At 37.1% G+C, this 23,559-nt stretch overlaps 1 protein-coding gene across 2 annotated transcripts; it reads right to left on the bottom strand.

The window, feature by feature from the left end:
• Positions 1-577: 577 nt before the first annotated feature.
• Positions 578-23,196, bottom strand: ggps1 (geranylgeranyl diphosphate synthase 1). 2 transcript variants are annotated; one of them, XM_008430253.2, is made up of 4 exons: positions 22,899-23,196; positions 18,895-18,993; positions 16,650-16,720; positions 578-1,980 (listed from the first exon to the last, which is right to left on the bottom strand). In XM_008430253.2, the coding sequence occupies exons 2-4, from the start codon at positions 18,965-18,967 to the stop codon at positions 1,177-1,179; spliced, it is 948 nt and encodes a 315-aa protein (XP_008428475.1). In that variant the 5' UTR covers positions 18,968-18,993; positions 22,899-23,196; the 3' UTR covers positions 578-1,176. The 2 variants fall into 2 exon arrangements, with proteins under 2 accessions (XP_008428475.1, XP_008428476.1); XM_008430254.2 differs by having other exon boundaries at positions 22,927-23,196.
• Positions 23,197-23,559: the final 363 nt, after the last annotated feature.

The following is a 23,559-nucleotide window of genomic DNA, read 5'->3' as shown; positions in this document are numbered from 1 at the left end:
AGAAATATTGGATGATTATTAATTAAATCAGTTTTTTGATTAGCGAGTCATTTGTTACAAATAAAAAAAAAATTAGATGACAAGGATCCTCTATCCAGCTCATTTAGCTAGAAAATATCTGAATTTCCATATTTTTTCCTTTATTTTAAATTTGTGTTTAGACCATCGAAGAGTTGGACTAAAATTTCAAGATTTATCTATGTATAAATCACCAAAATATTCCAGTTTTTCAGAAAATCAGACTCATCTTTCAGATTACAAAATGAGAAATAAAGTCTGGAAACTCAATATTTAGATCTGCAAATTATAATTTATGAAGAAAAAAAGTCAGATCTATTTTAATTACATTTTTGTCATTCTGTTGTGGAACTCCAGTGTTATGATTTGTTGTATATATTTTTTTAAAAATGAATAATTTTTAGCCAACATTTTAGTGCAACAAATTCTATTTTCATACAGTTGACTAATATGTTAGGATGGTCCAGTCGTCAAAAGATGGCGCTGTTTTCCCAGAGTTTGAATAAACCAGACTAAAAGAAAAGCCAGTGAGAACAGATTTATAAATCAAAACACATAATTTAGATTTAAAAAATTTTTTATTCAAGAAATTCAAACAAGATCCTAGAATACAGCAGTGTCAATATATAAATATGTGAGCATCACAGTAGCTGTGAGGATTTGTGGTGTGAGACGACTGCATGGAAACAGTCACTAACATTGTTACAGAGCAATCAGAACAAACAGTCACACGGCTGTTTTTCTGCAGGGCTGAATCGACTCCCTGCTGTTTCAGCCATTATGGGACCTCAAATCACACGGACGCGGCTCCAGTTAGAGATTTAAATCAAAAACAACATTCACTTAATTAATTGGATTAACTGGAACTGACAAAAAGCACTTAGATCCACTGGAGTGTGCATCAGAAGAAAAGGCTTTCAAGATTTATGATTTTTTTTAAAAATAATCTTGTCAAGTGGTAAAGCAGAAACTGACTGTAGTTCTGCTGCTTAATTTCTATTCCTGAAAGCACTGCAGCACTTCAGATGTAAGAATTAGCTATGGGTACTATTTTAAGCCACACTTGGAGCTCGTCTGCCGTCACAACGGTTAGTTTGGAGCTTTTCAGGAATGTGCATCTTCTGCGTTCAGGAAAGCAGGAGTGTGAGGGAGTGTCTGTCAGTAGTTTTGGCTGGAGTGCGTCTCTCTGTTGGACTCTGCTGAGGCCTCTGCTTCATTATGCATGCGGCTGAGATGTTTGATCAGGCTCTCCAGCTGAGGGTTCCCTCCCAACTCCGTGATGAGGCGGTAAGCCTCCGCCTCCAGATCCCGCAGGGTCTGACGGGTGTATGCGAAAGATCCCACCTTCTCCAGGTAGTCCACGCAGTACTTCTTGATGTCCATGTTCTCTGTGCGCTGCCGCAGGATGTTCTGCACCTGGGTGCTCTCCGGGCGCGACCATATGGCGTGGATTGTGGGAAATGAGAATTTCCCCTCTGTCAGATCCTCGCAGAAGCTTTTGTTCTCGCTGTACTCGTCTGAGCTCAGGTTTGCGTAGTCGTCCCGGATCTGGAAGAACAGCCCCAGTGTGTCCAGAAGGGGCTTGAGGTCTTGCTTCCAGTCTGAAAAGAGCTGCATGAGCCCCACGGCCAAACCAAAGAGGCCCCCGGTCTTCTGCAGCACCATGTTACGATACTCCTCCTCCGTGGGACAGGTGTAGGTGTCCCTCCAGTGGATGTCCAGGCCCTGGCCGCGGTGCAGCTCCAGCAGCTGGCGGGTAAACACTCGTACGGCTTCTGGGTGCTCCAGGATCAGAACCTTCTCCAGCCCCAGGAAGTAAACATAGTTGGCAGAGTTGATCACCGAAGGAATGCCGTAGATGCTGTGAGCCACCGGGAAGCCTCGACGCAACTTGGAGTTGTCCTCGATGTCGTCTATCAGCAAGCTGGCGTTGTGCAGCATCTCCGTCACCTCAATGATCACCTGAGCAAGACACAAACATCTTTGTCGATTCATCTCAATATGTAAAAATCACCAGAGCAACAACAGAAAATATAATAATAAATAGTTCTCCCAAAATGGACCCTTACCAACTTACAATGGTCGATTAATGGTTTATTAGGTTAAAATGAGTTCCAACTGATTTATAACATCCATTTAGACCAGGAGTGCCCAAAGTCGGTCCTGCGGGGACGGCATCCTGCATGTTTTAGTTCTCTTCTTGGTTTAACGCACCTGGATCAAATGATGGCTCGTTAGAAGGCCTAAGAGGAACATTGACAAGCTGAAAAGGTTGTCAATGTTCCCACCAGTGAGGGAACTAAAACGTGCAGGACGCCAGGACAGACTTTGGGCACCCCTCATTTAGACCTTTTAGTGTTGTAGTTTTGGCCACCATCCAGCAGAGGGCACAGCCGGTCATCCTGAACCAGTTTATGCAGAAACAAAGATGGAGGAACAATACCAGAAGGAAAGAGAAATGGTCCAAATGTAAGAAAAATGTTTTTGTGTGTGTTTTTAAACATAAAAATCAGTTTCTATGTCACATAACATAGAAATTCATTTTTTAAGGATTCCCTTAAATAGTGAATCCTAATGCTAAGAAATGTATTATTGTAGAACATAATTTAGCAGCTTTGTAGTCTGCTATCGTTCTGTGTTTTTAATAAGGTTTTTTTTTATATACATTTGTTTTTCTTTTTAATAATTTCCTTGATTTTATTTTAATTTATTTCTGCATCTATGCCTAGTTTCTGATTTGTACATGAATGCTTGCATTACTATATGGTGGTTTGTACAAATCTTTCCAAATGGAGTGCAGTGTAGAAACTGCGCTTTATCCGTTTTGAAATATAAACACTCGACTAGCTCCTTAACTTTCACCTTAATAGCGCTCACTCAGCCGAGAAAAGCAGCGTCAACTTCTCATTTAAAAGTTACTGATGCATTATGGAGGTTAGGACGTGATGACTGAAAAGTAGAGATAACAGAGAAAGCAGAATGGGGAAAAAAAACATGATGGCAATGAGCAAGGTTGGTTTTGAGTTAATGCACTTTATGGAGCAAAGTTTTAACATTCCTTCAAGAGCAACCACAGTATGAACATTTCTCCATTCATGGGAAATTCAGTGTCTCGCATATTTTAATTATTTTCATCAACCCAAGAGGTTCCTGTTTGTTATATTTCATAAATATGTCTAAGTTTAATAACCTGAGAACCACAATTGTCTGCTTATTCAGTCAGTATTTAATACAGAGGCAAAATAGTGTTAAAATTAAATAATTTTGCTAAATTCATATAAAAAAAACAAGCCCTTTGTCCGATGAAAAGACAGTCAGCCCTCCTGATACAAAAGAAAACTCAGATTTTTTAATAAAATAGCTGCTTATAAATTGATAGTCGATGGGTAAGATAAACCAATTTTAGATCAACTCAATTGATAACTTTCATCCCTACCTCCTAACTGTTTAGAAACGGATTGTTTAAAATGTGCAGTACAGCTATGATACAGCAGATGGCGCCATATCTACATTTTTTGACACTGAATTTCAAGTAGAGCAACTAGAGCATCAAAAAGCTCAGCAAAGACCTACTGATGAGAGATTCCCATTAGATATCTAGCATCTAATGGGATGATGGACATCTAGCAGCAACTTTATTTGCTGTAAAGAGCCAAAACATCAGTCCTAGATTTAGACATTCGTTTTGCGAGTCTGAACAGCGTCTGCTGCCGGCAAACACCTAAAATCTGTAAAACCTTTTTCCATCTATCAGGAAGACATTCTACTTGTAAACTGTGTTGGACTCTGAGCACCATCAGGTTCCCGCTGTCCGCTCTGCTGTCTGAAAAGACGAGCGGCCTGTCCTGCTGGTGGAAGCTGCTAGGATGGGATCTGGCAGGACAAAGGCGAGACTCTGTACGTTGGGCAGATTGCCAAGGCCAAATCGGTCGAGTAGTTTATCCAAAAAGAAACAAAAACATGCCTCACGTTGGAAGCGTCCCAACATTTCTCCCTCCAGCATCAGTGAGCATAAAGCTACAATCTGCTGTTGAGTCAAAGAGCAAAAGGATCATTAAAGTACAACTGAATCTCCATGAAATCACAAAAGCAGGAACCAGATTTTTAAAACATTTTAGACTTAAAGCTGAGCTCCAACATCTAACCAACTTACTTCTTTATTTTATTGCCTCGATTTCCATCAAAGCTCCAGACCATAAGCACAGACTCACAATTTCTTCAAATGACACAAATCTGATTATTCCTCTATAATGGCCACAATTTCAATTCATATTCCATTATTTGGAACCAAATCTAAAACTTATTGGGTTATTTTTTTTTGTAATTCAAACTTTATTGATTTTCTGAATATTATTTCACACAAAACACAAATACAGAACAAAAGAGGAAAAAAGGCTGGTGCACCCCCCTCCCCCCCCAAACCCGGAGTACAGTCTTATATGTGTGTGTTACAGTGTTAATCCAAAAACATTTAGAAGTTGAGAGAAAGATAAATGTCCGGGAAAATCAAGCTTCATCCAGATCCATTACTAAGAGCCGCAGTCCTTTTCAATGAGTCCCAAAAGCTATCCCATTCCATGTCCCTGTTCCCTTTCATGTTGTTGAGCATGGCTTCATAAGAAGCTGTATCCGTCATTGCTTTAATCCACTCATTTAGCTCAGGACACTTTGTGGTCTTCCAATGTCTTAAGATGATCCTGCAGGCTGTCACCAGACCAACCATCACAACTGTGAAAGCTCTTCTTGGGGTGTTCGGCATTTGAGATCTGTCTCCCAGTAAACACAGTTCTGGGGCCTGAGGGATCTCTGAGCCAAGCCATGCTCCCAGGGCCTCCAAGATTTTAGTCCAAAATGGTGAAATCAGAGAGCAGTCCCAAAAACAATGCAAATATGTGCCCACTTCCTTCTTACATTTCCAGCACATATTGTTTGACATTATTTTCATTCTATGTAACCTAGTGGGCGTATGATAATACCTATGCAGCACCTTATACTGTATAAATTTACTTCTGGCCTCTTTCACATATTTACCACTCTCTGACAGTACACTCAACCATCTTTCTTTTGTATACTCTTTTTCCAGGTCTTTCTGCCAAAGAAGTTTAATATTTGAAGATTCACCACTCAGATTACCATTTAGCAGCTTATAAAATTGAGAGGCAGTGTGTTGTTCCCGCGGCATCTTAATATAATTCAATATATCATTTTCTGCAATCATTTTAAATTTTGAGGTAACACAATGTCTCATCTGTAGATATTTCCAAAAATTTGCTCTACCGTCCAAGTTAAATGTATGGATAAAGTCATTGAAGGACATGAATTGCCCATCTTTGTACAAATCACCAATGGTGCCTATGCCACGTGAATGCCACTGCCTCCAAAACACAGATGTTTTACCAATACATATAGCAGGATTATTCCAGAGAGATGCATATTTCTCCACTTGATGCGGAAGTTTTAACAATTTGTGTACTTTCGACCAAACATTACAAGAATGAACATAAACTGGGTTTGTTGTGTTGATCTTTTGAGACAATTTGTGTTTAGGGTCAAATGGCAAACAAATATCCCTTTCAATATATATCCATTCCTGCCTGTTCTCACCTTCCCAGTGTTTAACTAATTTTACCATCTCAAATGACAAACAGTAGAGCTTAGGATCTGGAAGTCCAAGGCCGCCCTTTTCTTTAGGAGCATACAATTTTTCTAGTTTTATTCTCGATCTTTTGCCTTCCCACAAAAATTGTTTAATTAAGTTTTCATACCTTTTAAAAATATCGAGTGGAATTGAAATAGGAAGCATCATAAGCACATAATTAAACTGAGGGGCTGTAATCATTTTTATAACATTAATCTTACCCCAAAGGGTTAAGTTTATCTTCTCCCACTTGTCAAAGTTTGTTTTAATTTTTGAGAGCACCGGATTAAAATTTAGTGAAGGTAACGCTTCCAACTCCCTGCTGAGTCTAATTCCAAGATACTTCATGCCTTCAGGTATCCATTTGAATTTGAAATCTTTGATCATGTGTGAATTACATAAAGAGGATAATGGCATGGCTTCCGATTTAGCCCAATTTATAGAGTACCCAGAGATCTTCGAATACATCTGTATAATGTCCATTAAGTGTGGCAGAGATGTAAGCGGGTGTGTTATAAGTGATAAAATATCATCCGCATATAAGAGCAGTTTATGTTCTTGTTGTCCCCATAATATCCCTTTTATGTCCTTATTTATCCTAATGCTCACTGCTAAAGTTTCAATAAACATGATGAATAACAATGGACTAAGAGAACAACCCTGMCGGGTCCCACGTGATAAATTAAAAAAGGATGAGATAGTACCATTAGTCMTGACAGCAGCCCTTGGTTCCCTATACAATATTTTGACCCATTTAATAAAAAAAGGCCCAAATCCAAAATTTGAGAGAGTTGAAAAGAGAAAGCTCCATTCCACCTTATCAAACGCCTTCTCCGCATCCAAGGAGATGGCAACAACTGGCTCCTCCTTTGACTGACTCAGCCACATCAAGTGCAACAATTTTCTAATGTTATCAGAGGAGGAGCGGGTTTTCATAAAGCCTGTCTGATTCTGGTGAATAATACTAGGAAGGACTTGTTGTAAACGCACAGCCAGCACCTTGGTTAATATTTTACAATCCACATTTAATAAACTAATTGGTCTATAATTTGCCGGATCTGTGCTGTCCCTATCTCTTTTGGGAATTAAGGATATCAGAGCTTCATTAAAAGTAGGRGGCAGCTGTCCTCTCTCGAAAATCTCTTGATACACCTTTTGCAACACTGGAGCAAGAATATCTATGTACTCCTTGTAGTATTCTGATGGAATACCATCACTACCGGGGGATTTCCCCACCTTCATCCCTGAAATTGCCTTCCTGATCTCCTCTTCTGTAATTGGTGCTTCCAACCCCTCTACATGCTCCTGAGATAGCCTTGGTAGATTGAGTTTAGAGAGGAAAGCATCACTTTCTCTTTGGTTTGTCTCGTTAAACACTGAAGATGTATATAATGTTTCGTAATATTGTTTGAAGCCATTGTTTATCTCTTTTGCTGAGGTTACCAAAGTATCTCCTTGTTTAATGGCAGGGATCGTGTTCAAAAAATCCTCTTTCTTAACTTGTCTTGCTAACAATTTTCCAGTTTTCTCCCCTCCCTCGTAGAATGAAGTTTTTAACCTAAATAGAGAATATTCCACTTTTTTGTTATAAATTCCATTTAACTGAAACTTAAGCTCACAAATATCTCGATAAAGTAAATCATCATAACACCTAGCCAGATTGTTTTCTTTAAGTTTGATTTCTCTTTCCAATTTACGAATTTTACATAAACTTTCTTTTTTCTTCCATGAGGTGTATGCTATAAGCTTACCTCTCAGGAATGCCTTAGAGGCCTCCCATGCAGATTGAACATACTCTGTACTGCCAATATTTATTTCGAAGAAGTATCTCATGTCCGTCCCCAACTGTTCTTTAAAGAGTTTGTCCTGTAAAATTGAGACATTCATTCTCCATCTTGAACCGCTTATATTCCCCAGTCCTAATCTTATGCATAATTCCGTAGCTGCATGGTCAGTAAGTGCAATAGTTTTAATATCACTGCTACGTACATTATTTACTATRAATTTTGAAATCAAAAACAGATCAATCCTAGAATAGGATTTATGACAATGAGAGTAAAATGTGTATTCTCTTTTAGATGGATTAATTAACCTCCAAACATCTACTAAACCCAAATCTTCCTTTAGCATATGAACTGCATCTCTTCCTKTAGAGCTAATTGGACCTTTTGATGTGCTTTTATCAAGAACAGGATCCATCACTTCATTAAAATCCCCTGCTAATATTATTTGTCCTTCCATATCCCCCAATATACTATTTGCTTTGTGGAAAAAGTTAGGTTCCTCCTTATTGGGTGCATATATGTTGCAGAGTATAACCTTTACACCTTCTACCATTGCTTCAATACAAACCATTCTTCCTTCTGTATCTTTAGCTTGTCTTATCAATGAAAACTGAATATTTTTCTTAATAAGAATAATTACACCATTGCGAGCACTTGAGTGAGAGCTATGAAAAATATGTCCTACCCAGCCCGTCTTGAACTTGGACTCTTCCCCTTCATTTAGGTGAGTTTCTTGGAGAAATATTATATCAGCTTGACTTGTCTTTAAATAAGCCAATATTTTCCGCCTTTTGGCGGGATTTCCGCATCCATTAATATTCCAAGATGTAAATTTTATATACTTCCCAGTCATAGAGGATTACAGATTGATACACATTTTAACCCTGTAATAAAACACTTTAAACAGATATATCTGTACCCCTGTCCCCTGAATCCCAACCTACTCTGTGAGTGCACCCGGCCAAAATGAAAACAATTTACGTGGGCAATAAACATTCCCATCATGTAAACGAATAAAAACAGCCTGAAAAAAAAAAAAAGGAAATATAACTTAAAACCTACTCTATTGCTGCTGTCTACAGCAGCTGAAGAGAAAAAGAATAACTAAGAGAAAAACCTTATCAGGTCCGTGGGTCCTACTTCGCTCTATTCGTGATGACAGGTGGCGAGGTCTGCCTCCCGACAATCTGACACAACATCTTCTATGGGGCTCCTAGTATCTATTCAGTTGAATTTGGGGCGTCCTTCCCCTGCTCGTTCTCCTCCTGGCTCTCCTCATTGAAAAACTTCTCTGCTGCTTTCGCAGAGCTGAAGCTTTTATTTTTACCCTTCCACCTCACACGCAGCGTGGCTGGARACGCCAGGGTGTATTTAGCGTTGTGCTCTTGCAGCTTCTTCTTCACTGCGGTGAAAGCCTTCCTTTTCTCCGCCAATTCTTTAGTCATGTCTGGAAACACTGATAGCCTGCATCCTTGCCACTCAAAACCGCGCTTCTCCTTAGCTGCCCTGATCACTTTATCCCTCGCTGATTGTCTCAGGAATCGGATAAGAACCGGTCTCGGGGCTCGATCCGGGTCGGGTAATGGTGCGAAGGCCCGGTGTGCTCGTTCAATCTCAAACTCCGCATCAACATGAACTCCAAGACCTTCAGTTAGCATCTTCCGTACACAGCTCAAAAGTGTCCCCTCAGTACCGATAGCCTCTTTCAGCCCAATGATTCTCACATTATTCCTCTTACTGTGGTTTTCAAGAGCTTGCATGCGGTCCAGCATGGCTTCCATTAGCTTGCTTCTCTCACCAACTGCAGTGTGCAGCCGCTCCGAAGTGTCCTCCAAGCGGGAGATGCGTGTTTCAGCCTCTGTTAGCCTTTCTTGGGTTGCAGCCACCACTGCATTCAGTTCCGACATTGCCTGCTTTATTGTGGAGACATCCGCAGCTACGCTCTGTAACATATTACTCATTTTGATTACTTCCGAGAACAAATTCGTTATATTAGGAGGAGATGTTTCCCCCCGTTCTTCCTCATGTGGAGGGCTGTTGCGGGTCGGCATGCGGCCTGTACTCTTCGAATATTTCGTTGCGGCCATTACAAGATTAAAGTGCTTTTTTCCCCAAAAAGAAGTCCACAAGCCTACACTGCTTCCTCACTTGCTGAGAACAGTATCAAAAAAGAGCCCCTTACTACAATATCGTCATCTAATTACATGTCGGAAAGGAGAGCCGTTAGCCAGCTGCCATCTTGTTCGCTTTCCCACGTGACTCTCGTCTTATTGGGTTATTTTTCAATGTCACAAAGCAAATATCTGATGAATATTCGCAATTTGTGAAAATGGATCACTTAGTGCAAAAACATCTGTATAAATTTGCATATAAAATTTGAGCCTCTCATAATAACCAATAAATCACATAATAAATTAAAACAAGCTCAATAGTTTTCATTTGCATGACTGATCGTTTTTCTCATATCTCCACCAAAGATTATATGAGAAAAATCCCTTTTTAAAAAGAGCAATTTTGTTCAGATTTCAGCATCTTTTTAAAATTATTTTGGATATTTAAAATGTCTTCTAACATTTGTTAGAAATTAAAGCTTATTGATCTTTGAGAGAGTGTACTTGCGTTATTATGCCAAGACCATTAGATTACTTGGAAATGGTCTCAAAACAACATCATTTATTGCAATTTTTTATCTAAGATTTGTCATTGTCGCAAGCCTACAGATTTATAATCTTTATCACAGGTGTCTTGTAATTTAGCTCATCTCAAAATGTTTTCATTTAAGAATACTATTTTGTCATCCAATCAAGCAATCAAATTTTATTTGTATAGCACATTTCAGCAGCAAGGCATTTCAAAGTGCTTTACATAATTAAAATAAAAACAGCATGTGACACTGAATAAACAGTGAGAAAGAGATTTTGAAAAATATTTAAAAAGATAAAAACATTAAAACCCGCACCCCTTTTAGAACTTCAATTAAACATTGTTTAACTGGGTCTCTATCCAGGCTCATAATGAACCAGAATATATAATTTAATGTCAATCAGGTACGCATGTAAACGCAGTAAAGCTCATCTAAACTTTCATTATTGTTGTTAGAGATACTTATGTAGGATGTTCCTCTGCAGCACCAAATAAAAACTTTTTACATCTCTAAAAACACCTTTTTTTTGTCCCAACTGTATCATCAAGTATTTTCAGGCAAACCAAACAGAGAGGATGTGAAGGAATGGACCCGCATCCAGTCTTAAGTCATCAACGCACCACAGCTGCAACAACCGATGACTCAAATACGACTTTCGGAGCATTAAAGTTTGGTTTATTAAGTGCTACAATTAGCAGACAGCTGTGTTGTGAACTTCTGTAGCGACTATTTTACGTTATTTTATGGGGTGTAGTCTTTACCCCATAAAATAACATTTAAAGAAAAGTTAATGAGAAGCTTGTTGGGTTCCTGTTCGTGCTGTGATCTGTTAATTAAACCAATCACAAGGCTGGAGCCGGTACTGCAAAGCGGGCTCAGAATAATCTGTCCAAACTAATAACCATTACATGCAGGATCAAGCTGGTCAGGGTCAAAACAGCGCAAATCAACTCCAGTCAACTGATGCGGTCTTTCTGTAAGGACTGCATGATTAGCTGCAAGCAGATTTAGAGAAATATGTTTTTCAAAACCAGAATCTGAAACAAAATATGTTTAAAATGAAGATGGAAAGAAGCAATTCAGGAAATGGAACAAGGCCAATGTTAATATAAAAAAAACAAGAAGTTTGACAGATAATGTGTCATACGTATTACAATTCCCTCATCATTATGCAGATGAGATTATTCCACTTTATACTTCCCTTTAACATCAGCAGCTTAGTGTTTTTTTTGTGTGAATCCATCTGCTTTATTTTCCTAAACCAAGTTGGTCATGGCAGGTGGCCATGCGCTGGTTCTGCTAGAGATTTCTTCTTGTTGCAGTGGAGGTTTTCCTCTCCACTGTCGCCACATGCTCATCCAGGAGAAGTGAAAGCTGATGCATTCTGCAGTTTCCCAAAATAGAACTGGAGATGATGAATGATTGGATTGAACAGACCTTTTGTTTTGAATGGTGTTATATAAATAAGCTGAATTGAATGAAACTTAATTATTTTTGATTGTTTAAACATTAAAACAGTGTTTGAGTTGTACATTTCTTCATCTGCAACAATAGTAGTGTCAAGCAAATGATCAAACAAAAAAAGCTAAAAAGACAAAATTTGGGATTTTGTATTTTAGTAACACAGTCATATTCAATAAATCTGAATATTATTGAAAAGTAAAATTAATGAAGCAACTTTGTTTACTATGCAACAATATTCAGATTAATTATATACAGGCTGATCCCTTTATTTCTATTCATTATGGTGATTGCAGCTCATAAAAACTAGACCTATAGGCGATTAACCAACACAAATATAAAAGAAACTTAGAATATGAGTAAATATTTGTCACTACATCCATTTTAACACATTTCAAGGGTGTAATTTTATCATGTGTTGCTACACAGCACAGAACATGTCTTAATGCGCCTCCTGCTTCCTACTTATTCACTAAAAGAAGCCACATGAGTTTCAGAAAAGCACAAAAACCTCTCATACCAAAGCAACAGATGCACTCATGTAGATATTTCAGAGTGAAAGAGCGCCATAAATAAACAACTACGCTTTTCAGAGAGAACCAAAGAAAAGCAAACGGCTTCAAAGCGCCGAACGAAACACGGGGAACATCCACGATCTGTGTCGTATCGGCACGAAAACCAGCGTCCCACTGTCGGTGCCCCGTCTATCTAAAGGCGCCGTTGTTTCCATGGCGGTGACTTCTTGGCAGCAGTGAACTAATGATGACAAGAGGAGAGCTCTCGGCCTGTGTGAAGGGTTCAGCTGGAGTTTACAGAGCTGTTACACAGATTTAAACCTCAGCTACCCGCTGTACCATGACAGCCAGCTTCTGCTGAAACTGGAGTTGCCACAAAAACACCAGTAGGTGTAAAGATATGACTAAGTCACCAGAGTAATTAGTTATCCTCGAAACGCTAAAAATAAAACATTTTAGCTTTAGGGAGTTGATGAAATCTTAAAATAGAAATGTTGACATGTTGTGTTTTTATATTTAGTGTGGAAGATGTGATTAAATGCAAAGGAATCCTGCAGTAAGATGTCCAATAATTCATCTGAACACACACACATTCCTACCCGAAAGCTCTTTCTGCTGATCGGATAATAAAATGGCTACAGGAGGCAACAGTGATGGCTGACCGAAACAGACCGAGTCAAAAGTTAGCATTCAGGACTATTTAAGATGAGTCATTTTCATTTTGCACCATATCAAGATCACAAATGTCCTAAAGGGCTGGTTGTGCCAGAATGTATTGATGAAATCCATTAACAAAACTTAAAATATGAATAAGGAGCTGTCTCTGCATTTGATAAGTACTTCTAAAAAATAAATACTTGACATCTTTTCACACTGATTTGTTTGCAATCAAAATCATAGATTTTATTGGTGCTAATGTAGAATCACTAGAAAATAATTTTTTTATATTTGCACTTATGTATGATAAATGTGACTTTGTTACTCGCTGTATTGATCAAGGACCATCAGTGTTGAAAAGGTAAGAAATACTGCCATCTGGAGGCACGTAATTTAAGGTAAATAAAACGTAAAAACTGATTAAAACCGTCAATCTCTTTGCCAATGTGCATACCTCCTTTTTGATAAGCAGCAATAGGTCAAAAGTGTAAACTACCAAACCAAGAAAAAAAAATGGCTGATTTGATTTATTCTTCCTGTAAAAAACAGTAATGTCAATAAAGCTGCGTCAGCAGGTCTGCTGCCCTCTAATCGGCCCCATCCAGAGTTTATCGATGCTGATGTGGATTAGGAGATTTGTCAGGATTCCTATGTGTTACGGAGAATCAGGATCAGCTGTTATTCTCTCTCTCTACAGCAAATAAACAGCCTGGGTCAACAACCTTTTCTACATATTCAATACATTGTAAAGACAGACAACTGGCTGAATACAAATATTCCAATGAAATAGGAACTAAAACAGTTCAGGCTTTTTTAAAAGTATTAATTAGGCTTACGACTGTTTGGTAGCAGTTCAGTAAAATGTCAAGGTTAAATTCCAGGTTTAATTTCTTTTAAACAGAAATCAAATCCAACATAGATGGTGAGTGTTTTAATTTGGCCATAGCTAATAAAATATTTTACAAATATTTCTTATTGTGGAGCTTCGTTTTAATCAATCACATTTATCTATTTCATAATGATGTTTTATTTTGTGACACTTATTTTTTCTGAGACTTTTTAACTTCACTCTTTATTTTATGTTCTTATATTTAAATTAAGGGGGTTTGGTCAAAGTACGGCAAACTTCAGTGACAGCAAAGTCAGAGTAAAACAGTACGGAGCCCTCCAGGGGACATGGGGAATATTTTTTCTTTAGCGTTCCCTCGCAAAAGGTTTTGCGTTCCCTCACAATACTTTTGCGTTCCCTCGCAAAAGGTTTTGCGTTCCCTCGCTATAATCTACTGAAAAGTTCATGCGGCATAATTGATACTGTAAGCCTTTTTTACGGTGGCCGCCGTACTTTCTGCTTTAATATAAGCTTATATGGTTTTTCCATGGACTATTGAGTTATTATTGCGGGGTAATAAGTCATCTGATTAGGTCTCTGTTGTGTTCGTAGTCTGAATGGTTTAAAGGGCTGCTTTCAGTGCCGTTCCATCTTAGCCTTAACAGACATAAACATGCAGTAAATGAATCGATTTTCAATCAGTTTTTGCACCAAAGAGTTAATAATAATAAACACGTTTTCACTAAGCCTCTTAGAGCCATATGAATGAAATAAGTAATTATTGATGTGCCAGGAGCAGCGGCTTTGACACCTGGTGGTGGGCGTGTCGATGTGGGCGTGGCTGTCATCAAGTATGAATGGGAAGGTTACTGGCTGCTGGCTTTGCGTGTATGAGGAAGCGGATGAACGGGGTGGTCAGTCCTCGCAAGGTTTGGAGCATGATAATAAAAATTTAATAAATCGATAATTGTGACAGAACAAAGAAGAGGTTTGGAGTTGATTGATACACGGACAGATGAGATTCTCCGAGTTAACCCAGTGCTGCCCTCTACCACCACTAGTTTTCTGTGTTTTATAATAATAAAACGTGTTTATTTTTATTAACGCTTTGGTGCAAAAAACTGATTGAAAATCGATTTACTGCATGTTTATGTCTGTTAAGGCTAAGATGGAACGGCACTGAAAGCAGCCCTTTAAACCATTCAGACTACGAACACAACAGACACAATCGGATGACTTATTACCCCGCGATAATAACTCAATAGTCCATGGAAAAACCTTATAAGCTTGTATTAAAGCAGAAAGTACGGCGGCCACCGTAAAAATGGCTTACAGTATCAATTATGCAGCATGAATTGATCAGTAGATTATTGCGAGGGGACGCAAAAGTATTGCGAGGTAACGCAAAAGAAAAAAAAAAATTCCTCATGTCCCCTGGAGGGCTCCATAAACCAAACCAACTGCAAAATATCAGCGGAGAAAAAAATGTCTTTTGCTGCTCATTATTGCATCTCTTAAGTCTGAGATGCTTTTATCAGACATTTTAAATTAGTTCAATAAATGTAGGAAATTCTGCAACATTCAAAAAAAGTTAGGCAAAAATTGTCAGCATTTTGTTTCTTCAAAAAATAATAAAAAAATGATTTTTTTCAGTAATTTACCTGATAATGACTGGGAAATGTCTGATTTCAGTCACTGGGTGGTTGATTATTGCAATGTAACTACTGAATGTCTGTTTACTGACTAAGAATAACAAAAAAAACTTTTGGTAACACTTTATTTGACGGGGTGTGCATAAGACTGACATGACACTGTCATAAACATGAAATAACACCTGTCATGAATATGAAGGAGTCTTTATGAATGTTGTCATGAAGTTTCATTCGGTAAAAAATGACACTTTTAATGCAAAGTTGCTTTAAAAGTTGCCTTCAAAGTCCATTGAAAGTCTCAACTTTGCATTATTTGGAAATAATGACACTTTAATGCAAAGTTTGCACTTTTAATGGACATTCAAGGCAACTTTTAAAGCAACTTTGCATTAAAAGTGTCATTTTTTACAGAATGACATGATAACATTCATAAAGACTCCTTCATATTCATGACAGGTGTTATTTCATGTTTATGACAGTGTCATGTTAGTCTTGCGCACACCCCGTCAAATAAAGTGTTACCAAAAGTTTTATAACACTTCTTAATTTAAAAAAATTTATTAAACTACAGAGGGCACAAAAAAGTGAAGTGGAAGATAGCAGCTTAATTCTCTATATGTTAGCTTTGATAAACTTTAAAATTTACATCCAAAACATTTGAAACAAGATAAAAATACACAACCGCCATCAGAAAACAAATGCACAACCACACACAGGTTGTGTGGTTGTGCATTTGTTTTAGATAAAAAAACAAATGCAAATAAAAAAAATTACTTATTGTCTTGTACAAAATCACAACAGTACCAAAACACCTCACCTTGCAAGGGGTAACTGATGTGAATCCAATATACTAAAATTATATTATATGCTTATTATATTAAGTAATGCCATAAAGTAGCTGTTTCAGTATTTTATTTTCTTTAGCAGAAAACAAATAACACTTCAAATTAAAAAAGTAAAGCGTTAAATATTAAATAAAGCTTAGTGCTAAAAGAATGTATTGAAGAGATTATGAAGGGTTTAAACAGAGACTTACTCAACACAGAGGCAGGTCATCAATGAAAGAGAGGAGCTCATTATTGGATCTTTAACCAGATTTCCTCCAGACTAGTTGAACAAGTTCAGACAAGTGTCACAAAAACTAACGCGCCCTGATCCAGCCCGATGTGAAGCCAGCAGGCCTCCCTGCTTGTTGCTCATCACCAGAGCAACATAAATGTTTGCAGCACAAAAAAAAAGTGTGAAATGAGCTTCAAATCAAATGTGTGAAAACGAGACAAATTCTGCATTTTAGTCGTGAAACCTCACAAGAACCTCTAAAAAAGTCACTACATGTCATGTAAACATAAATGGAGCAGTGATACATCAACAATCAACTACATCATCTTCCCACCTTCCGCTGAGACTCGCCTGCAACAGAGCAGCAGCACTTCAAATGTGCCGTTTCTCACCTGCAGTTTGTCTTCTGGTACATTGAGCCAGTGGTTAAATGCTTGGGCAAGTTTTGTCCTCACTTGTTTTCCTGCAGAGAGAACAAAGAAACATGTTGTTTAACTAGTCCGAAGTTAAAACTACATTTTACTTACAGCTTCACGAGTGATGCTTGTTGCAAATATGTGCAAGTACTCCTCACGCCTTGCTGACAATTTTCACATTCGACTTTGTTGAATTTTAGCTGAGCGTGACGGTTCGTCAAATCTTCAGTTTGGCTGCTTTTGACTTCACTCAAGACGTTTAACAACAGGCTCATGATTCAGGAGGTTGTACTGCTTCAGCAGCTTCCTGTCTGTCACCAGTCGTTAAATTTAAATATTTAAAAAATAAAGCCCCTCTTTATTTAGCAAAACAACTTTGTGTAAGTTGTGTGTGTACAGAATCAACTAAAACTTAAATTTAATGTGTTACAAACTGAATTATCAACAAGTTATAACACAGCAGACAGTAAACAGTCAAGTTAATTCCAGGGCCTAATTACTTAGATATTATTACATGTTAATCTAAAGTTATATATTGACAAAACAAGCTATATTTTCATTTCAAAACCCCCTTTTGCTGCTAATTTATTGAACAAATAGACACATGATCACAACAAACATATTTATTGTTTTTAGTTCATTATTTAGGTTATTTGACCATCAGATTGATGCAAAGTGCTGTTATACCCATTCAGCATTAAAGTGTTTTATCTGATCATTCATGCGACTTCTTTAAAATAATCCTTCTTAGAAATGCAAACTGAGGACGCCGACATTAGTTGAGGACGTCTGCGCTGCTTCAACATGTTTAGCATTCAGATGCCATTTTAGGCTTGAGTAGCTAAAATATAATCTAAATCCAAAATCCTTAAAAAGTCAGGATATATATTTTTAAATATCAGTTCCTTCAGAATGTTGGAATATTTCTTTGTGATTGTTGCAACCTAAAATTACAGAAGTTGTGATTAAAAAAATAAGGTAAATGTTGCTGTGTAGCACCACACATGCTTTGATCTTGCAGGTTAGGCTTTCAGGAGACATTGCTAAACAGGAAGCCAAATTAAATGGAGGCTAAAGTAAATGGTCAAAATTCAGCTAAGTTGCAGTGATTGGCCAGAAATGAAGGAAATACGGAAATCATTATTATGATTGGTTGCATTTGCGAAGAATTTCAAGTTTTCAACAAACTTTCCAATATGCATTAATTGTTGAAATTACAACTCCCTGGAGGGACTGAAACAAACTGAATGGACCTTCAGAAACTCCTGGGATAAAAACGGCAGCAGATATTCTTTGAAAGCCACAGACAACCCGACTATTTACCCAAATAACCATGTTACACTGGCAGCCTTGTCATTTAAATGAACAAACAATGCTGAAAACATCTATTTGTGCAACATCTTGCTTCAGAATCAAAACTTGCCATGCCAGTTGCATCAGCAGTAATAACTGTTTTACTGAGTTATAGAAGCATCTTATTATGGGATGTTCTAGAGAAGGGTGTCAAACTCATTTTCATTTTGGGCCAAATCCAGATCATAAATGCTCTTAAAGGGCCAGATGTGCCAGAATGTATTAAAAACACCTGTTAAACTGTTAAAAATATTAATGAATTCTTAAAATTAAATAATATTGAACATCTTTTCAGTCCCTCCAGAATTTTAATTGTTTTTGTGATTTGTTTGCAATAGAAATCAAAATGTTTGTAGTACTAATTTGGAAATATTTGCACTCATTTCTGACAGTAAATCATGGACTATAATCTGACATCACTGAAGGCTGTGGCAGCTGCTTAGTACCAGTCAGAAAGTTTTTGACAATTTTTGAGAAAAATTCACAATAAACTCCCAATTATATATTAGCACAAAAAAGTACATGGATTTGTTGATTGCTTGAATTTCCATGATAATTTGCAAGAAACTGGAGGGACTGATTAATATAATTTGACAGTAAACAGATAAAACTACATTCACTTGATAGATAATATAACATTTAACCAAACTTAATGTTTAGTATAGAATCTAGAGGGCCACATGAAAAACTAAAGCGGGCCAGATTTGGCCCACGTTCCTTGAGTTTGACACATATTCTAGAAAAACTAAATACACAAACTGGCTTGAAATCAAATGAGCTGCGGAGGATTCTTCAGCAAACTACAGTGTTTTTGGTCCTTTTATTAATTTCTTTTCTTCACATTTCCCAAAAAAACAAAAGGACTTACCTGGCAGCTGCAATAAGTACTTGTACGGTTCCAGCAGAATTCGGTCCGAGGCGGGTTGAGAGGAACCATCCATCGCTTCCTGATAACTCTCCCTTAAAACTGGAAGACAACAAAAGCAAAGAAAGGAAAATAAAACAAGCTGAAGTAGATGGCTGTGTGTTCTTTTTTTTTTAAGCACTGCAGGCTAATATGATTCATCTGTGTATATTTATCACAGTCGGAATAAACATAACCCAGATAAACAGACAGTTTGGGAGCAAATTGTTTTACCATAAAAACATTGACAATGTGCTTTAAATTAGTAATGCTCTTCAGTGATTGTTCAATATTTTAGGTAGTTAGATGTAGTTGATAAAAAATATATATATTTTAGAATTTTTTTTATTTAATTCTTGTTCTAGCAACTAATTTAGGTGGAACATGCTTTTGGGTGTTTTTTTTTTTCCTGATCTCAAAAATATTGTATAAATTCACAGAAAATTGTAAATAAAAGAAAAAAGCTTTTTGTCTTCTGGATTAATAACAGGAAGTTACTTTTCAGAAAAATGAGACATTGAGCGCCACTCATCGGGGTGAGAGCTCACTGATTCAGGGTACAAGTGACTTTTTAATGTGATACAGAAAATCAGATGACGCACGTTCAAGCCTCATTATCCTCAAAGTGTGCAGGTTAGATGAGACACTACAGAAATAAAGGTGAAATTATTACACTTTTTTTCCAAATCTAGTCGTTTTCCACTATTGCGCATAAATACACATGATTTGACCTTTGACCTTTGTGTTTATCTTCAGTGATCTTTGGTTTCTCAGCACAAAACTCTCAGCAAGTTTATTTGCATAGCATATTTCAGCAACAAAGTTTTAAAGTGCTTTAAATTATAAAAGCATAAACAAAGAAACATTGAAATATGCTGGCATAATAAAGGAAAGTGATGAAAAGTTGGAATACAGATTAAATCAATTATGTTACAGTTATTAAAGGCAAATCTAAACAGGTGGGTTTTCAGCCATGATTTAAAGGATGTCGGGGTTTCTACATTTTTCTGGACATTTGCTCCAGATTAGGAGAGGATAAAAACTGAATGCTGCTTCTCCAATGTTTGGTTTTCTGGTTCTGGTGTGCATCAGAACCAGAAAACCTGAGAGATCTGGAAGGTTGACGCCATGACAGATCTTTAATATATTTTAATGCCAAGAAGTTCAGTATTTATAAACTAACAAAAGTGTATGGACTTACTACTGGGATGATGTACTAGTTCTAGTGAAAATTGTTTAATTTTGTAGGCAGACGCATGGATGAGTTTCTCTAGATCTTGTTGGGACATCTGTCCTTTAATCCTGGAAATGTTCTTTAAGAAATCACAACTATCACAGCTTAAGTTATAGAAGACTGACTTTGTAACTGTCTTTATATCTTTATATCAGGTCAGAGTCATCACTAAAAACAGATTTCAGGATTGATCACCAGTTTCTAGCTGTAATAACTGAAGCTGTCTGACTCTTGATTGTTCTTCTTTAAGTCCAAAAATAATATAAAGTTACTGATTGTTCTCTTCGTCTATTCAATGCTTGAGTGGATCCATTGTCACCTGTTGAGATTTTAAATATAAAGCTTTGTATCATCTGCATACTATGATAACTTATCTTGTTTGTGCAATAATCTGAGATAGTGGGAGCATGTAGATAACGAATTATTCATCTGTTTTCCATTTGTGATTAATAAACTATTTTGAAATTGAATTATGAAAAATTTTAGACATGGGGTAAAAGTCAAAAGTGTTTGCACGAAAGAAACTCACTTTATAAAGGTTCACTTTAGGCATATGATTGCTTATCGTGGTCAACTTGTTCATTTTTAACCACATTTACAGTTGCTCTGGTTCTTCTGACAAATTTTACAATCAAAAAAACATAACTTTGACCACAGATGTGACACTGAATGTAGCCAAGTAAAAATCCCCACAGCAATATCAAATGTTAACCAACTTTCTCTAATAACCAGCTTGCATGATGCCAACAAGACATTTTTCCACTCGCGCAGCAGAGAGGGTCAATGGTAGACGGCAAACATTGTTATCTTAAAGTGTTTTGTTTTCAGTTTTAATGGTTCACTTCACTAATACACTAAAAAGTGAAATATATTGACAACATATTTTACTATCACAGTTATTTTGACACTGTGTGACCACACGCTTCACCTCACAACCACATGTGAAGGAAGAAATAGAATAAGAAACGTGTTGCTGCTGTCAAGTTCATGATTGTGTCGATCTGATATATAATAAGGTGAGAAAACATTCTGCAAGTATGCAACTCCATGCATCAAATCACCTACTGGTTTCTTACTTTTGGATGTGATGTTAGCCTAGGTGACAGGAATCAGCCCATTATACACTTTGCATCTACTTACTACACAGATAATTAAACACTTAGTAAAGCTAATCATTCTAATTATTAGTAAAATACACTTTGTTTTGAAAAATAAATCCCTGTTCAACAGTGGAGTTTTGCATGGATGGGAGGCTGTGCATCACATAAATAATGACCGATCATAGCAAAGGCTTCGTATGGCTTTTATAGTTGCTACAAATGCAAGAATGATTTAAATATCCAACAGTAAATCCAAGCATTTTCCTCTCAAATAGTTGAACAACAGTTTTATTTACAAAGACGTGTTATAGAAATACTTTGTGTTGTGATGTCTATTGAAATATGATGAGGTCACCTCCTACTCACAATACATTACTAAACATTTTGCCATATTGACAGAGGTTGAAAGAATGTCGAACATAAAGGCAGCGCTTGAGGGAAACAAAGCTGTAAAAACTAGTTATTAAAGTTTGAAAAGTTTTCAATAAACCAAACAAGTTACCAAGAATAGTGAAGTGGAGCTGTGCCATTTCATGCATAAATTACAATTTCATGAGGGAAACTGATGGGAAATGCCATTTTTATCTTCAGCTAAGACTATTTATACAGCTATATTAGGTTGTGTGATTGTTAAGATACAATTTCACCATGATTTGGCTTCAAAAGATCTTAAAACACCACCATGCAGTTCTTTCAGGGAGTATTGAGCAGCATTACACATAAATATTAGCCATTTTACATGAAAGCATGACGGTGTACCACAAACTATATGTACACTGAATATAGAACTGTACTGGGCCAGTTATTTGCTCAATTTAAAGCCAAGATCTAGAAGAACAAAGCTTTTTGTTCCATCCGATGATAGAACTTTATCAAATAGATAAAAACAGTTTTATCTTTTCTTGTCGTTAGTAATGTGACTGTCAGGACTATTTACAGAGTGAAAGTTTCCGTTTTATTGCTTGAAACATACAACCGGATGTCAGGACATGTAAAACCCAACAAACTGGAAATATAGGTCAAAAGCATAAGTACGTAACTAACTGTATTCTGCTCCATAATGAACTGCAAGTTATAATTTGTCTTGTAAAGGACGTAAAGAGATACTCTGTAATACTTTAGTTGGGTTTTAGTTACACAGATAGCCAAGTCCTATAATCCAGAAGATTTTGCTGCATTTGTAGGTTTCCTTTGATAAAAAAAAAGAAACAGCCCTCTGCTTTTGGATCATTTGTGGGGGGGAAACTGTTTAATTTAACATTTTATAGTTTTGTTTTAAATTAATTTCAAAAGCAGAAAACGGTGAGGGAGTTTTGATAATTTCTTTAAAAAAATGTATCCAGTAGACCAGTTTTTCACAAAAATAGATGATAAATTTGCCTCAAAAACCTTTAAAATGCAACAGTTTGTGGTCATTTGTGGGAGTTTAAAGGATTTCTATAACCCCACAATATACTAAATGTCAAAAATTAGATTTCACTTCGCAAGGAATTTAGTAGGCAATTCGTTAAAAACACCGTTTAATATTCTTGTTGCAAGTTTTGTTGGCATATTATATCCAATAAGATAATTTAAAACAGTTTTACCGACTTTATATATATATATATTTATTAACAGTTCCCAACCCCACCCACCTTAGCTGCCGTGTGTCGGTCTGCTCACCAGGCGTCCCCGAATTCCGGTTAGCCAGTCTGCTAATTACTTAGCGGAAGCAGGCTAACATAAACGCGTCGAAGACCCAGTTGAGTATTCCTTTCTTTCCTTTCCCAGAATTAAACCTCGCACTTCCACGCTGGGGCATATAAGGCACACGATATGACTTTCAGTACAAGACTTTTAAACCATTATAGCTCCGGGTGCTCATGTCTACTTCGAACGATGCTATGCTAAGCAGCACTGCTTATGTTACGCACCGTTCCGTGAACAGTCAAGCCTTAAAAGAGCCAGCTTTGATGAACTCAATATATAACCTTCGGCCACGTTAAAGCGCACGCGCAGAACTTATTGAGAAATAAATGTCATTTGATAGGTGTTGGATTTATTCCTTGATGTTGCCCTGTTAACACTTTTTGCTGTTTGCAAATGGGTAAGAGCACTCATATCACTATCGGGACGTCCTGCTTCATATATCAAACAAACCTATTCGTTAGCAGTGGGAGTTGTAGTCTTTTAGAATTTTTTTCCTTGTATTGTGACAACCACCCAGTAGGATTACATCAAACTCTTTACTGTGCATATTTTTCTCCCTGATCAACCAATCCTGTGTCACGAAGGCGTATGGTTTTATGGTGTCCT

This window comes from Poecilia reticulata, linkage group LG15 (assembly GCF_000633615.1).
Source record: "Poecilia reticulata strain Guanapo linkage group LG15, Guppy_female_1.0+MT, whole genome shotgun sequence".
Taxonomy (NCBI): Eukaryota; Metazoa; Chordata; class Actinopteri; order Cyprinodontiformes; family Poeciliidae; genus Poecilia; species Poecilia reticulata.
Note: the sequence above shows the minus strand (reverse complement) of the source record. Positions and strands in the feature narration are given on the sequence as shown.